Source organism: Schistocerca piceifrons, chromosome 2 (assembly GCF_021461385.2).
Source record: "Schistocerca piceifrons isolate TAMUIC-IGC-003096 chromosome 2, iqSchPice1.1, whole genome shotgun sequence".
NCBI classification, from domain to species: Eukaryota; Metazoa; Arthropoda; class Insecta; order Orthoptera; family Acrididae; genus Schistocerca; species Schistocerca piceifrons.
The window spans coordinates 680,476,899-680,493,553 of NC_060139.1; the positions used below are offsets into that span (position 1 = coordinate 680,476,899).

The 16,655-nt window shown below is 41.6% G+C and overlaps 1 protein-coding gene across 1 annotated transcript; it reads left to right on the top strand.

The window, feature by feature from the left end:
- The first annotated feature begins 5,213 nt into the window (after positions 1-5,213).
- LOC124777456 lies at positions 5,214-10,741 on the top strand. Its single transcript, XM_047252873.1, has 3 exons — positions 5,214-5,252; positions 8,597-8,682; positions 10,333-10,741. Exons 2-3 carry the CDS (start codon positions 8,608-8,610, stop codon positions 10,537-10,539), a joined length of 282 nt encoding a protein of 93 aa, XP_047108829.1. The 5' UTR covers positions 5,214-5,252; positions 8,597-8,607; the 3' UTR covers positions 10,540-10,741.
- Positions 10,742-16,655: the final 5,914 nt, after the last annotated feature.

The following is a 16,655-nucleotide window of genomic DNA, read 5'->3' on the forward strand; positions in this document are numbered from 1 at the left end:
GACTGTGTGGATCATGTCACTCTAAGAAAAAAATCAAGTTTTATGGTACTGATGGCTTTATGTGCAGAATGCAAAGGGTTGTGCTGAATAATTCAGACGATGTCGAAAAGGTAAAAAAATTTAGTGAGTGAGGGAAAATCACAAAGAGCTTCCCACAAGTTTCAATTTTGGGTCCTCTCTTATTCATTAAATATGTGAATGATCATTCACATAACGCTCATCAAGAAAAGTTGGTACTTTTTACAAGCAACACTAGTTTAATAATCAGTCTCATTAATGAGAAAGCAACAGAGAATTTGGTAAATGATTTGTCCTAAGAACTATTAAGTGGGTGTCTGAAAATGGATGCTCCCTAAATTTTGAAAGCACACTACATTCCGTTCTGTACAACAAATACTGACACAGCTCTATACAACGGCAACTGATGTAGCACATGAGCAGGAGTCAGTAAATGGAGTAGAACGCTCCACATTTTTAGGTGTACATATTGATGAAAACATGAAGTGGAACAAGCATAATACCGAGCTTCTCAGACGATTAATTACAGCTACTTTTGATCTTCGTATAATTGGTAATCTTCTAAACAAATACCAGGTGATCAAAAAGTCAGTATAAATTTGAAAACTGAATAAATCACGGAATAATGTAGATAGAGAGGTACAAATTAACACACATGCTTGGAGTGACATGGGGTTTTATTAGAACCAAAAAAAATAAAAAAATACGAAAGTTCAAAAAATGTCCGACAGATGGCGCTTCATCTGATCAGAATAGCAATAGTTAGCATAACAAAGTAAGACAAAGCAAAGATGATGTTCTTTACAGGAAATGCTCAAAATGTCCACCATCATTCCTCAACAATAGCTGTAGTCGAGGAATAATGTTGTGAACAGCACTGTAAAGCATGTCCGGAGTTATGGTGAGGCATTGGCATCGGATGTTGTCTTTCAGCATCCCTAGAGATGTCGGTCGATCACGATACACTTGCGACTTCTGGTAACCCCAAAGCCAATAATCGCACGGACTGAGGTTTGGGGACCTGGGAGGCCAAGCATGACGAAAGTGGCGGCTGAGGACACGATCATCACCAAACGACGCGCGCAAGAGATCTGTCGGGCATTTTGAAACCTTTTTTTTTTCTAATAAAACCCCATATCATTCCAAGCATGTGTGTCAATTTTTACCTCTCTACATTATTCCGTGGTTTATTAAGTTTTCAAGTTTATACTGACTTTTTGATCACCCGGTATATCAACCTGCTGACATATTTTGCAAATTTCCACTCAGTAATATCTTACAGAATGATTTAATTGGGTAATTCATCATTTAGAAAGAAATTAGTTATTGCACAAAAGTGAACAGTAATAATAATATGTGGCGTTCACCCATGGAGATCATGTAGGTACTTCTTCAAGAAACTAGCCATTTTAACTGTGCCGTCACAATACCCACATTCGCACATAAAATTCGTTATAAATAGTAAGTCATAATTTAAGAAAAACAGTGATGTCCATATCTGCAACACTAGAGGGAGAAATCACCTTTATTACCCACTGGTAAAGCTCAAATTGGCTCGGAAAGCAAACAATTTTGAACATTTGCACAATAACGTAAAATGTATGACAGCTAGCAAAAAAGTTTTTAGGTCTAACTTAAAATCATTTCTCCTGTACAACTCATATGGAACATGTGACTAACTAACTATCTGTGTTTGATGCTGCTCCATAAAGAACTAATGCATTAGCACGTGACAGAAAAACTCCATTCAGTGAGAATTTCGTAGTCAACTCTAGTCTGTACTTTTCCGTGCTAAGTTCAACGTCAGAAATATGTAGAAAAGTAAGAGTATGGAGTGAGCAATGAGAGACGAGTTTTTGAGGTGAGAAAACATTGCTTACTTTCATCTACAATCGAACTTTAAGTCGTAAATTACCTCAAAAGTAATGACCATGTGTGTTTTGCAGTGCGACGTTCTTGTCGTATTACGCCTTTTGGATGCCACAGTAAGAAAAGAACTGTATGTACAAGCAAAACGCCCAGTCAGTGAGTTCGGTCTTACTGATGTCTGGCTGCTTGCCTGCCTACCTTGTGACACCAGGTAATCGTCAAAGAACAATTTAGATGTGAAATAACTAATTCGAGGCTTCGTTTGAATTTGGTATGTAAGGAGGTGCGGCTTTATGTAATTTTCTGACAAATATGGTGGCGTGCTCAGAAGGAATGCCTCAGATTTTTTTTGTGAAAACATTTAATGCTTTAAATAAAACAAGCGTTATTAAAATTCTAAACTGTTGTTCTTTCTCAGCAGAATGACACTGGCGACGAACACATTTCTCTCAATAAGAGACCAGTTTGTAGATACCGTCACTTTGGGATGTTTGACTTCTTTGCACAGCTTTGTTACTATCAAACTAATATCTTCGAATGTGTTCTTGAAGTTTTGCAAACAGATGAAACTCGGTTGGGACCGAGTAAGAACGGTATGGAGGATGATGAGTAACAGTGAACCGAAGGTGTCGAATTGTTAAATACGTCTCAGCACCCGTGTGTAGTCTGGCATTGTCATGCTGAAGGAGAGGGTGCTCATGCGTGCAGCTAGTAAAGTACCTTGGAATACTACAAGTTACGCCCCTTATGTAGATAAATGCCCTTTATTTAGATAAATACTTTTAAATATGGTGCAAATAAATATACACAATGTTCGGATAATCTTAAGTTCTCTCTCTCTATCTCTCTCTCTCTCTCTCTCTCTCTCTCTCTCTCTCTATATATATATATATATATATATATATATATATATATATATATATATATATATATATATATATGTATGTGTGTGTGTGTGAACATGGTGGGCTCTCCCACCAGTGTAAAAATAGTTCCCGCTATCCGCCACGTTAATGACGTTACCGATAAATGGACATGGCTTGTGAGGAAACAATGACATCATAGATTAGGAGGCGTGGCTTGATGGGTAGGTCACTTACCTGTTCACGTGATTTCACAAATGTAAATAGAGTGTTCGAGAAAAAGAATAGTATTTCTACTTATCTGCAAAGAATTGCTTAGAGAAGAGATGTACGATGTGACTGTGTGTCGTAAATGGACCGGAAGTTTCGTATGACGTCCCCATTCCCCTGTTACATGTACTGAACAAAACTGCTAGCGTTAGTCAAGTGTTGCTGAAGTTCTCACACATCCAGCTCTTTCAAAGTTACTTATATCGCACTATTTCAGGGTTCTGAGTCTCTGTTCGCCACTAAACACAATGGTTGTTTTTGTCGTCACCACATTATTTCATTGACGATACCAGCAGCAGTCTTACAAAATGTTATAAGCTTAAAATTTACACTTCCAAACTTTACCCCTTGTGTTATGACTCGGCTTCCGCTTCTTAGAGATGTGGGTTTCATCAGCGACTTTTCGTAGTTGTTTGTCTGTAGATTTAATTGTAATCACAGTTAACGGCATTCAGAAATGTCCAAAATAGATGAAACCTCAGTCCGCCACTTTGAAATACAGTTAGGTGTGTTGTTTTCGGTTTCGAGCGTCAAAACGCAGTACAAGAGGGTCATTCATCTAGAGTTATGTATTTTAGGGTGCCAGTATTTAACCTAAGCGGCAACAAAACGGACGCTTTCGATATACAGCCGTGTTTCTTCCCTCTCCTGTCTCATAATATCAGTGAAGGTGACCTAAAATTGTTTTTTTGGTTTAGATTAACTGCTAAAACATTAAAATATATAGATTAGAAAGTATGAGTATTTGATGATAAGCTTTGCCACTACAAAGCAGCAATAGTAAAAAGAAATTTAGTTTAAACAGACTATTCATTACTAATTTTAACTACTGCAATTATAAAGTTTCGGATTAAATCCATTGCAAATAAAATTAAAGATATAGTTATTAACTGTCTACAACCGGCCGCGGTGGTCGTGCGGTTCTAGGCTCTACGGTCGCAGGTTCGAATCCTGCCTCGGACATGGATGTGTGTGGTGTCCTTAGGTTAGTTAGATTTAAGTAGTTCTAAGTTCTAGGGGACTGATGACCTAATATGTTAAGTCCCATAGTGCTCAGAGCCATTTGAACCATTACTTGTCTACAACTAATCGGGAACATGTTATGCCATTTTTTGTTCAGATGTGATGAACCTATGCAAGCAACTTTTTGTTCGGAAGTCAAAATACTGGAAGCAAGTGACGTCAACGATAGCCATTATTAATTTATTTAGCGTATGGCTAATACAGACACATCATAAAATTAAATTACATATACATATGTACATATTGACACACAAGAAACTTAAGTTTGTCTTTACATCTGAATATCCAGTCCCTCAATCCAGCTCACTGCATCTGGAGTTGCTAGCAGGAAGTAACCTTCAGCACTGTGATAGGCTCGAATCCTGCATTCGCTGGCAATGTGGTGAACAGTCTGGTATGGAGCCCCGCAGTCACAGGCTGGATTAGGCAGCTTCTTCAACTTAAAGGGAGCATCCCTGCATCGACCATGGCCGGTACGGATTCTGTTGAGTGTAGTCCAGGTCTTGTGTGGTAGGTCGAATCCACTTGGAAGTTTAGCACCTGAGAAGATGTTACGCAGGCGCACATCTGTCACTGCTTCCCACCGACCTTTCCATTCTTCAAGAGGTTTGAAATCCTTAGCAACCATGTCAGCAGCATCGCACAGAGTTGGGTGGCGTGATTTCAGTCTCTTAGGCAGGTCGCTATGCGTGGGTAGGTTAGAATTCCTGGAGATCTTGTAGAATTCTCTCATAAGGGTAGTTCATCTGCGTAGATAGCTGTAAAAAACACATAGAAACCCATCATCTTCCTTTCACAAGCCATTCTCGGAACAACAGCGTGGGCTTTGGGCTTTTTGATGTTATACGGTCCCGGAAACTAGCGGAGTTAATAAGATAGTAATCCCCCTCTCCCCCCCCCCCCCCCTAGTTATCACCAGTTTTTCGGAGAGCCGGCGAGGCCAAGGTCGTTCGTTCTTTGAGTCAGACCTGTCAGCGCGCCGGGTGAAACGCAGCCTCTGGTGGAACACGCTGACGTCACGGTGACGCGACCCCGGGCAAGAGCGGCTCAGCTCGAATAGCGGTGCCGCCGAGGTACCGGCCGGGGATGAACCGACGGGAAGTACGGGCTACCGCCGTCCCGTATAAATGGCACCAGGCGCAGGATACCGTCAGTACAGCCAAGGCAGCGGCCCCGGCGCACACAGTAGCAGCAGCAACTGGAGCTCCGGTAAGTTCAGATAGCACTAGACGTTGTGAACACGCAGATCCTCACTATCTATACTACCAAACGGCTAACCCGAGGCATCACCCTAGTAGTAGGATGCCTATGTAACGGCGTCCAGGGACAACAAAAATTTAATTTCAATATTTCATACAATTTTTCATCAAATTTGAAAATTTAAAATTATTACATAGGTTTAAGCCAATAGAAACTGTGTACATATCATGAGGCAGCGTAATTAACGGCGTGCAAATTATCCATAATATATTCGTCCAGTGTTTGATAGAGAGACCACTTAGCGACTTTCAAAAAACTGTAAGCACAATTTCAAACCTTTCCTAAACTTTTTCTTGCTTACATGTTTATCATCAAATATTTAACACATTGTCTCATTTGTGACGTAATCAGATCCTGAAAGTGTTTTATACATGAAAATCAGATTGTTTAAAGAACACGAGGCGATTTATGAATAGTAGCTGTTTTATAACATTTAAGTCAACAATATTGTGGCTAGTTTGATACCCCAGACTGTCTTTTCAAGCTGCTCGAACCGTTTTATCTATCTGTATCTAGTACAACTTATTAATGTGTTACACATCTTTAAACTTGGGCTTTCCCTACAAATTTGTCCAGCTATTGTTACTTACTATTGCCTATTCCTAACTGCCTAGGGAGCGTTTCTGTGACCAATCGCTTCTCGTGATAGGATTTTCGATGCATTCCTTAACAAGCTTATTACACACACTCCTATAATTCTTCTGTTGCGACAGATATCGGATGCTTAGAATTTCAGTTTCTCGAATGCCTCCATAGGCCACATACTACTTGCATACAATGTTCCCCAACAGTCAGTTTTTCATAAAAACATTCTGGAAATCGTGTGTACGTGGCGTACATTTCATTGAAAATGTGTTTTTCTGCTGCTGACTGAGCGAGGTGGCACAGTGGTTAGTACACTGTACTTGCATTCGTGAAGACGATGGTTCAAACCTGCGTCCGGTCATCCTGATTTAGGTTCTCCATGATTTTCCTGTATCGCTTCAGACAAATCCCGGAATGGACAAGGCCGATTTCCTTCCCCATCCTTCCTTCATCCGATGGGACGAAAGACCTCGCTGTTTCGTCCCCTCCCCCAAATTAACCAATCTTCCGCTGCCTCAGACGGCTGTCTTGTTTCGGATATATTACTTGATCTTGCAGCCCAGATAAGAGAATTCCTTCACTTCTTCGACCTTGTATTTTTGTGTTTCCAACATAGTCTTTGCTTTGTTTATTCCTAATGTGTCCATTTCATTGTTGTGACACACTGTTGACGATGGAAAAGTTAAGAGTCATTTGCGTGGTAGGCGACCTTAACTTCCAGGCATTTATTACGTCATTCAGAACGAATCACTAACAGAAATATAAGGGAGATGTGAGTGGTCAACCGATAAATTGCGCTATCGTTTCCCTGAAACGGTTCATTAAAACAATGATTGACCATCGTTCGCTCTTTAGTGGAACTTTCAATCTGCTTGGTTCAGCCTGCGGAACGAAGCACAGATGTGACGGAAGAATTGATATGTTGAAGGAGACTCGTGACTTACGCCTGAGTAGCTCAGATGCCAATAGCATTGTCCACAAAAGATGAGACCTCATACTGTAGTCCCGGTTCGGCATACAATTTTAATGTGTTACTAAGTTTCCATATCAAGATGTCCAACAGCGAGTGCAATACTCTCTCATCACAGCAAGATCTCCCTCAATTCAGTCCATCGATATACAATCGATAGTCTAGCAAACTCGTACTAAAGGAGGAAACTTCATGTATGTAATTGCCAGATAGTTTTTTTTTTTTTTTAAATAAGGACAATCCGTAACTATTACGCGTCACTCTGTTTATGATTTCCGTCCGTTATGCAGCACAGAATGTAGATTTTTTTGTCGAGTTCGCATGGTTTCGTATCCTTCTGCTGTTCGCTGTTCTTTTATTCACATGGACAAGGCTCTCCACCTAAAGAATGCGCTTATAAGTTTTACACACGACCAAAGGTGCTCTATCTGACCAAAAGTATCCGGTCACCTATTAGTCGGTATTAACGTGGGGTGTGTTCATACATCGCCTTTAACAAGGCTTGAACATTGCTGGAGAAACTTTCAGTTACGTGTTTCTCTGCCTGTGGAGGAAACGCAGTTCATTCGTACTCAAAAGCCGAAACCAGAGAGTAATAAGTGATGTTGGACGCTGGGGATGGAGCGAAATCGGCGTCCAAGTTCATCCCAAATGTCTTCCATTTTGTTCAGGTCGGTACTCTCGGCAAGCAGGTTTGCCTCAGGAACGTTACAGTCCATAAACCCTTGCCTCGTAGATGCTGCTCTTTGACAGGAAATGTATCGTCGGATTGATACAAACTACCATTGTCTACGAACTGTACCTCTACGGTACGCAGTACACACAGTGCTGTAAAATGTCTTCATATCCTTCATAAACTTAATGAGGAGACCACACGTTGACCATGAACAGCACCTGCTTACCATTTACTGCTGTCACTGCTACTGACAACACAATACGGTACTCTCGGCCTCCTCTAACACCACATCCTTTGTATTTCACTGTTTGCACTACACATGATGGCAAGTAACGTTCTCCATGCATTCGCCAAACCCAAACATTTCCATCGGGCTGATACAGGGTACAGCGTGATTCATCACTCCACTCGTTTTCAGTCATCCACTGCCCAGTGGCGTCTGTCTTTACGTCACCTCAAGCGTCCCTCAGCAATGACTAAGTAAATATGTTGTAGATGATGTGCTGCTCGACCATTGTACCCAATTCTTTTTAACTCTCTAGCTGTGCTGCAGGTAGCGCTGGAACTCTCGAGTAATTCCTTCTGCTGCTTTCATGCGATTTTTGCAAATGCACTCCGCAATGTTCCGCGGTCCCTGTCCGCCAGTACGTCTTCCTGGTCTTGCTGTGGCTGTGGCTGTTTCTCTGCTTTTCTACTTAAGAATCACACCAGCAACAGTCCACTTGGGCAGCTTCAGAAGGGCTCAAATGTCCATAGTGGGTTTTTTGCCCAGGCGATATCCGAGTACTCCCCACCCCCTTTAACACTGGCGGTTCAGCCTATCACAACATCTAGTGTTCAGTTTCACATTACGTAACGGTGTCCGTATAGAGTGTATAGTGACTGTGATACTCCTTTCTTTAAAACGTGGATATTTAAGCATGATGCAAAGTACGGCTGGACATTTAAACATATGTAAATGTTAAGCTTTAAGCAAGAGTGATCATTTTTGGACGTTTTTTGGTGAGTGTTCGTTCACCTGCTAATGTAGTCCTATCCTAACCGTAAGTGTTTCCGTTCCAGATTGAACCAGTATGAAGGCAGCGGTGCTCCTCGTCGTACTCAGTGCCATAGCGCTCAGCTGCGCGTTCCCTTCACCCAAGGACAAGGTGAGTGCCTTACTCTTCGTACACTTCCTCTTTCTGGTAGCAACAACTCTTAATCCCTCCAGTAACCGACTGTGGTGTGTGACAATGAAATTTATTAATAAACACAAACACAAAACGGGGCTCTTTCGCAGTGTTAGTTTTAAATCCTCATTTGCATTTAAATTTCGGTAAGCCGTTGTTCACTTTTTTGGTTGAGGGCCTATAGCGTACCTGAATCGCTTTCCCCCTTCCCCCTCTTTCCTACTATATTTGCTTCTGCTGCACGGAGAGTGCATGTGTCGGTGTCTCTACACACAATTTATCTCATTTCAACGCTGTGGTCAATATGCAAGGTGTAGTCACAGAAATCTGAAGGCTGTAAATTGTATGTTGCAGGACGTAGTACGTTTCGAATCTCAAGTTACTGAAAGAACAGCTCTCCAAAATACGCAGTGTGTTTCTTGTGATATCTCCTATTGGAATTTCATGAGTTTTTATTTGAAGATCTCGCGTCGACTACACAAACCTGAGCAGCTCCAATTTGGTAATAGCCCCAAACCGTCGAACGTGACTCGAAAGTGACCTTTTCCTTCCGATAAATCTCACTGTGGAAATAGCTTCTCGCAGCCGAAGCCTTTATTGAACCGACAGAAACACGGCAACAACTTGTAGTCCGCTGTCTACAGTCTTATGAGTCTCGTGAGTGAACGGAGGAAGCTGAGTTTCATGCGTTCAGTGTTTGCGAAGTTATGGTCCAGCTGTAAACACGTTTCATATGCCTACAATGCGTTAGTGGCCGTATCTTAAGTTCGCTGGGCTTGCCCCACGACACTTCTTCAAGATTGTAGGGACTTACGTTTCTATCTAGTGCTATCAGAGTGGCAGGTTCTTCTTCGTATTCTATGTACAGCACACAAACGGCACCCAGTGGCGGAGTGTGCTAAAACGAACGTGTTTAGTAATCGTTTTTATATGTGTGCGAGTTCGAGGGAAGTCGCCTTCAGTAAAGACCGCGATCCATCCATATATTCTTCGAATCATGACTTCGTAAGCTACATACAAGATGTATACGACGCTTTTGCTAGTTTGCTATTGCTGTAGATGTGGTTAGTGTATTTTCTTTCCAACATGTCGTTTAGTTCGTGTGTGTGCTACAGCGTTCGTTTGATTTTGTGGTTATTTCTTAGTTTAATTTATCATGTGATTTTTTTTCTGTATAGGCTGTGATGCATGAAATATTTGTCTATGAACTAGTGCAGGTGGGGATCCATTCGGAGGGCGGGTAGATTAGGTCGTGTTTTTGCAACGGATGGCGTCGTACAAATGGCGCGATATTTCAGAAGCTGACTTGTTGGCGATCATATTGATTGATTTGTTTTCTGCTGGCCGCCTCCTAGGCTCGTGGAAAAACACACAAACTGTTATTCTGTAAGTTCTTTAAGCAGAGCCTAAATAAAAATGGTGATGGTGATACAGATAAAAAAATTTACGAATGGTTGTTTTATTCATTTGATTCATTTTGTGTTCATTGACATCCCATACTGTTGCCACTGATATATTCGAATAATATATACAAGAAATATGTCACCGTTTCGGATCAGATGCTGCAGCTAATTTTTGGAAATCGGAGAAGCTGATGTACCTGCTTACCGGCACGTCATTTCGTTCCAGGAGGACCGTGGCGGAGTGGACGTGGACGTGCACAGGGAGAAGGGAGTGGGCACGGTGGTGGGCGTGCAGGGCCAGGGCAACGTGTGGAAGAGCGGCGACGGCAGGACCCGCGTGGACGCCGACGGCTCCTGGCAGAGGGTGTACCGCGGGCCGGCGGCCGGCAAGCCAAAGTACTCGGCGGGCGTCCGCCTCTCACACAGGTGGTAGCCGAGCACGGCCGCTGCGTCGCGTGTCGGTGATCCCCGCTCACCAGCGTCCCACCTCTCTTCGGAAACTAAATGCCGCAAAACTGCCAGTTGTTGGACCAACATTTTTCCGTAGTGCCAAAGTACTGCCTATTATTACATTTACCGAAGTTTTAAACTTAATTTATTGATTTTTAGTTTAATAAAAATCTAACAAAAATCAACTTTGTGTTTCTTTAATGACTTACATCAATTGCCATGTCTGTTTCACAAATATTCACGTTCTGTGTGTCATCGCATTTTAATATTTCGTTTATTGTATTTTCTGAGTCGTAGATAGGCATTTGCCTGAATGTATATGGAACAAATTAAAGACAGGCAAGATGGTGTACCAGATCTACAGACGGCAGAGCGTCACACATCCATCACTCCAGGTAAAGCAATGCGTGCTACACTCTACGAGCAGGTGAAATGTGTTCCTGGCCTAAAAAATAGGAAGAGTGTAAACAAGTCATGCAAAACTTACGCAAAACATTTTTAACCGGGTTAGTTACATCTTCTGTCATACGAAACACGACACACAAACGCGCTGCACTTATGGAGAAAAATATCTATATTTAATTTGTACAATCCATAGTGACATAAAAGTGATGCACAAACATAATTTGCTAAAACATCAGGAGCACAAATGTAACATTTGTCACTTTACGAAAATTTTCACGCCGGCCGCTCTGGCCGAGTGGTTCTAGGCGCTTCAGTCCGGAATCGCGCTGCAGCTACGGTCGCAGGTTCGAATCCTGCCTCCGGCATGGATGTGTGTGATGTCCTTAGGTTAGTTAGGTTTAAGCAGTTCTAGAGCTAGGGGACCGATGACCTCAGCTGTTAAGTCCGCTAGTGCTTAAAGCCATTTGAACAATTTTTAAAAATGTTCAGTTTCCTACTTTAAGAAGAGAGACACGTCACCATTTGTTCACGCTATCGGAGATCAGCAGAATTACTGAACACAGGAGGAGTGACCCATCCGTAAAAATGTGGAAGCAGAGATGGCAATTATTGTTAATTATCTAGTTCTTAGCCCTAGCAGGATAAAATTTCCACTGCTATACACAATGGATGACTTGATGCAGCAGTTAGACAGCAACACTGAATTTTAGTGGAAATTGTCTGCCGCCATAGTCTCCTCTTTCCCTGCTTCGTCGTTCGAGAAGATCAAAACAAGGGTGTTCAACGGACATCAAACTAGCAACGTTCTCAGTGACAAGGAATTCGTTAGGAATTTGAGCACCAAGGAAGAGGCAGTTAGGTTTTATTTTAAGGAAACTGTGAAGAACTTTGTTGATAACAAAAACAATTAAACAGACGCGATGGGAGGAATGTTGTGGACATGCGAGCTTCGGTAAAACGTATACATGAAGATGAACATTGTCTGCAATCACCTATATTAGCAAGTGGAGAATCTAGGGACTATTATAAGGGAACATGGGGATCTATTACATCAAGATATTGAGCAGTGTTATAAAGAACTTTGAGGCAAGAAAATGTTGGCTGACTACTACTGAGGTGTAAAAAGAGACCTGCCCTACCGTAGGTTATCGATACTGCCGGAGCCGACACCTCAAAGTTCCTGCGGGTGCCGCTAGCGGCACTGTGGACATCGCCACCAATGAAGACGACGAATGAAGACCACCAGGAGGCTGTTTTCAGCGATTCCCATCTGGGCACCATTCTTATAGTTCAGCTGCTAGTTTAGTTGCTAGCTGGTGCCGAACGTTACACCGAGTTGTAGACAGTAGTGCAGGGGCAGTTGAATTTAGTGAAACTAAACTTATAATCCTTGTTGTTTATAGGTCCCCTAAGTCCTAACTTCAGAGCATTTCTGCTCAAGCTACAAAGGGTTCTTGGTTCACTTTATAGTAAGTACCAAAAATTATTTGTATGTGGCGACTTCAATATTGATTTCATATGTGATTGTGCAAGATAAAGGAAGTTGTAAGATCTCCTAAACTCACACGATTTGATACATACTGTGTTCTTTCCAGCCAGGGTGCAGGCGAACAGTAGCACAGCCATACACAATATTTTTATTCATGCCTCATTACTAGATGGGCATTCCGTTAGTTATATGGTGAATTGCCTTTCAGATTATCATGCACAAATTTCAATACTAAAAGGCTTTTGTAGTCAAACAAATGTTATATATAATTACGAACTATATAGCAAAGTTAACCCAACGGCAATATAGAGTTTTTTAAACCTCGTTAAGGAACAAGAGTGGCAGGATGTTTAAAGTGCCGATAACATAGGTGACAAATATAATACTTGCCCTATCACATTTCTCATGCTCTTTGAGAGTTGCTTTACATTAGAACGTTCTAAAAGGAGTACTAGTAGTAAAAGGCAACTTGGGTATCTGACTAGTGAGATAAGAATATCAAGTAGAACAAAGTGGAAATTATATCCAAATGTTAGAAGAAGTCACAACCAAGTTACAGTAACCCGTCACAGACAGAACTGTAAGGAGCTTAAACACGTCATTAGGAAGGCAAAGTATGTGTGCTACGCAAACAGAATAATTAATTCACGGGATAAAATTAAAACCATATGGTTAATTGTGGAAGAAGTGTCTGGTGAGCAGCACAAGGTCGACGATATAAAGTCAGTTTGTAGTAAAAATATTTCTGTTACTGATAAGTCAGATCTACGTACAGTAGTTAACAATCATTTTCTGAGCATTGCTGGCGAATTACATAAAAACTTTGTTTCTACAGGAGATCATATCACTCTCTTGGAAAATGCCTTTCCCAGTCTGGCGTCTGAAATACTCCTCTGTGATACTGACAACGGGGAGACTGATTCAGTAATTAAATCACTGCAGACTAAGGACCCTCATGGATATGGTATAGTGCCCAGTAGGAAATTAAAGTACTGTGCTGCACATAATAGCCCTGTACATACCCATATTTGTAATTTTTCCCTTAGCAATGGTCAGTTTCCTGAACGATTAAAGTACTCAGTAGTAAAGCCGCTTTATAAAAAGTGAGAAAGGGGTAAAGTAGACAATTTTAGGCCTATTTCTGTGGTATCACTCCTTGCTAAAGTTATTGAATAGGCTGTGGATGTAAGGATATTTAATAATTTTATAACACATAATTTACTATCAAATATACAGTTCGGCTTTAGAAATAGCTTAATAACAGAAAATGCTATAATCTCTTTTCTCTGTGAGATACTGGAGGGATTAAACAAAAGGTTTCGAACGCTAGGCAAATTTCTTTTATTTAAGTAGGGCATTTGATTGTGCTGATTACAAAATATTGCTCCAGAAGTTGGACCCTTATGGAAATTGGGGAGTGGCTCACAATTGGTTCACCTCTTATTCGTTATTCACAGTGTTGGGAATGGCTGTGACGTGTGTTCTGAGTGGGGCACGGTCAGATGCAGGGTGCCCCAGGGGTGTTGGGGCCACTCCTGTTCCTTATTACCTAAATGATATGCCCTCTAGTATTACAGGTAATTCTAAAATGTTTCTGTTTCCTGATGACACTAGTTTGGTAATAAAGGATGTTGTGTGCAACATTGGTTCTGTTTCAAATAATGCACTTTATGACGTAAGTTCATGGCTTGTAGAAAATAAACTAACGCTAAATCACAGTAAGAAATAGTTTTTACAGTTTCTAAGACACAATTCAACAAAATCCGACGTTTTAATTTCACAGAATGGTCTTATAATTATTGAAACTGAACAGTTCAAATTTCTAGATGTTCAGATAGATAGTAAACTTTCGTGGCAAGCCCACGTTCAGGATCTTGTTCAGAGACTTAACGCTGCTAATTTTACTATTCGAACAGTATCTGAAGTAAGTGACAGTTCGACACGAAAATTAGTCTACTTTGCTTATTTTCATTCTTTTATGTCTTATGGTATTATATTTTGAGTAACTCTTCCCATTCTCAAAGGATATTTTTGGTCGCCGGTAATCTTCCGTGTTGTCCCTAATTTATCGAATTTTCTCCTCGTGGTTACTACGCGAGACGTATGTGGGGAGAAGTAATATGTTGCACGACACTTCTCTGTGTGATGCACAACTCCTCTCTTGTAACGTCTGCCATGGAGGTCGTTGAGCGTCTCCGTAACGCTCTCGCGCCGGCTAAACGATCCTGTGAGGAAATGCACCACTCTTCGTTGGATCTTCTCTATCTTTTATATCACTCCTATCTGGAAGGGATCCCATATATATGAGCAATACTCAAGACTCGGTCGAGCATGCGCCTTGTAAGCCACTTCCTTCGTGGATGAGTTACATTTCCTTAAGACGAATGTGAGTCTGGTATCTGCATAACCAAGCATAATGACGTCGATTCCAAACTTTAACAAGACAGGTGGTGCCAAAGACCTTACTCTCAGTCGTTGTGCCCCTTTGTTACAAGCAAGTGTTCACAGAGTGCAAGCTTCATTTGAACGCGCCCACTAGAAGTCAAATCGTCATGCATCATGTGAAGCCAGGAAGCAGGATCAGCTGGCCATAAAGCGCTACGTCAGCGGTTACGCGTTTCTGCGTACAAAGTACAAATGGTCCCAGCAGTGCAGCCAAACCATCGACCCCTGCGGTATGCATTCGCGCCTTCCATACTAGCCTCCACAATGCTGACAAAGACTATATGAAAAATGCCTGTTTTCAGAAGAAGATACGTGTCACATTTCTGAATTTGTAAGTCAGTATTAGGATTTAGGGTTCAGAAAACCCATACAATACACGTGAACACAGCTGTGATACAAGTATGGTGTGGCCTAACGTACTATAGGAACATTTTCCTGCGCAGAGAAAGCAATAAAGGGACTTGTTTACGTGAACGTCCTCGTACAGTTCCTGCTATCACAGATCGAAGAGCTGCAGCCGTCCATCATCGTCCCCACGTTGGGGTTTCATCATGCAGGATGTGCTGAATGACACATTTCCTGAGAGGCGAATAGGTCTTGATGGTTTCACCGCACGGCCCTTGAGCTTTCCGAAGTTACGCTATAGACTTCTTTTTTTGGAATCGCATGTACACAATACAATGAAGCAGTCAGGACTGTTGACGCTGCAGTACTGACCCGCACATGGGCAGTAAACGAATAACGCCTTCATGTTCGGCAAGCGGCAAGTGGGGCACATATTGAAATTCTGGCGAGACAGAAGAAACACTTTAAAGAGCTGCTTAGTTTTACTTCAAACCTCGATATCCCATCTCTAAAAGTTTCTAAGTTGTTATTTTCTTTTTTAATGATAGCGGATCTTTACGGATACGCTGTGTATTCCGCTCTGTTCATAAACGTAATAATCCCGACAAATTTAGCTCATCAGTTTACACACATGAAGACTTGTAAACGTGGCTAGTATTTTGGTGGTTAAGTGTACGTAACAAAATTCTAAAGAACAGGGTGGCGCACGAAACGTGTTACCATTTTGTTTTTGAATATAAACTTTATTGTCAATACAATCTGAAAGGAACATATACTACGATGAAGAGCCGTCCATGGAGATTTGTTCTAACTCAGCACATGTCCAATATGTCCACCATTTCGTTTCCTAACTTCCTTCAAACGAACACTGAAGTTAGTGATTAGCCTGCGGCACATGTCTTCCATAATTTCACTGCAAGCTTGAAGAATAAGTCTTCTGAGCTCCAGTAAATCACGTGGACGTTTCGGGAAAATTTTTTCCTTTAGGTACCCCCAAAGAAAAAAATGTCACATGGATTGAGGTCTGGGCTATTGGGGGGGGGGGGGCAATTTTGACCGTCATTGAAGTGACCTGATAACTTGAGTGAAATGATCCGCATGTCGAAATGCTCGTGTAAAAATTCAAACACAGTGTTTGGAGTATGTGGCCTTGCTTCATCTAGCATGAACCATTGCGTGTTGAAGGGCAAGGCAGTAGCAAGAAGCTGTGGAATGAAGCTACTGCGAAGCATGCTCAAATAACGCTCGCTGTTCACAGTTTCTTCAAAGAAAAAGGGTCCAATAAGTCCGTGACTGGAAACTGCTGCCCACGCTGTAATCCTCGGAGCGTAATGTTGTCATTCATGAAACACTTGTGGGTTTTCAGTGGCCCAAAAGCGTACATTTTGTTTGTTAACCAGGCCGTCTAAATGAAA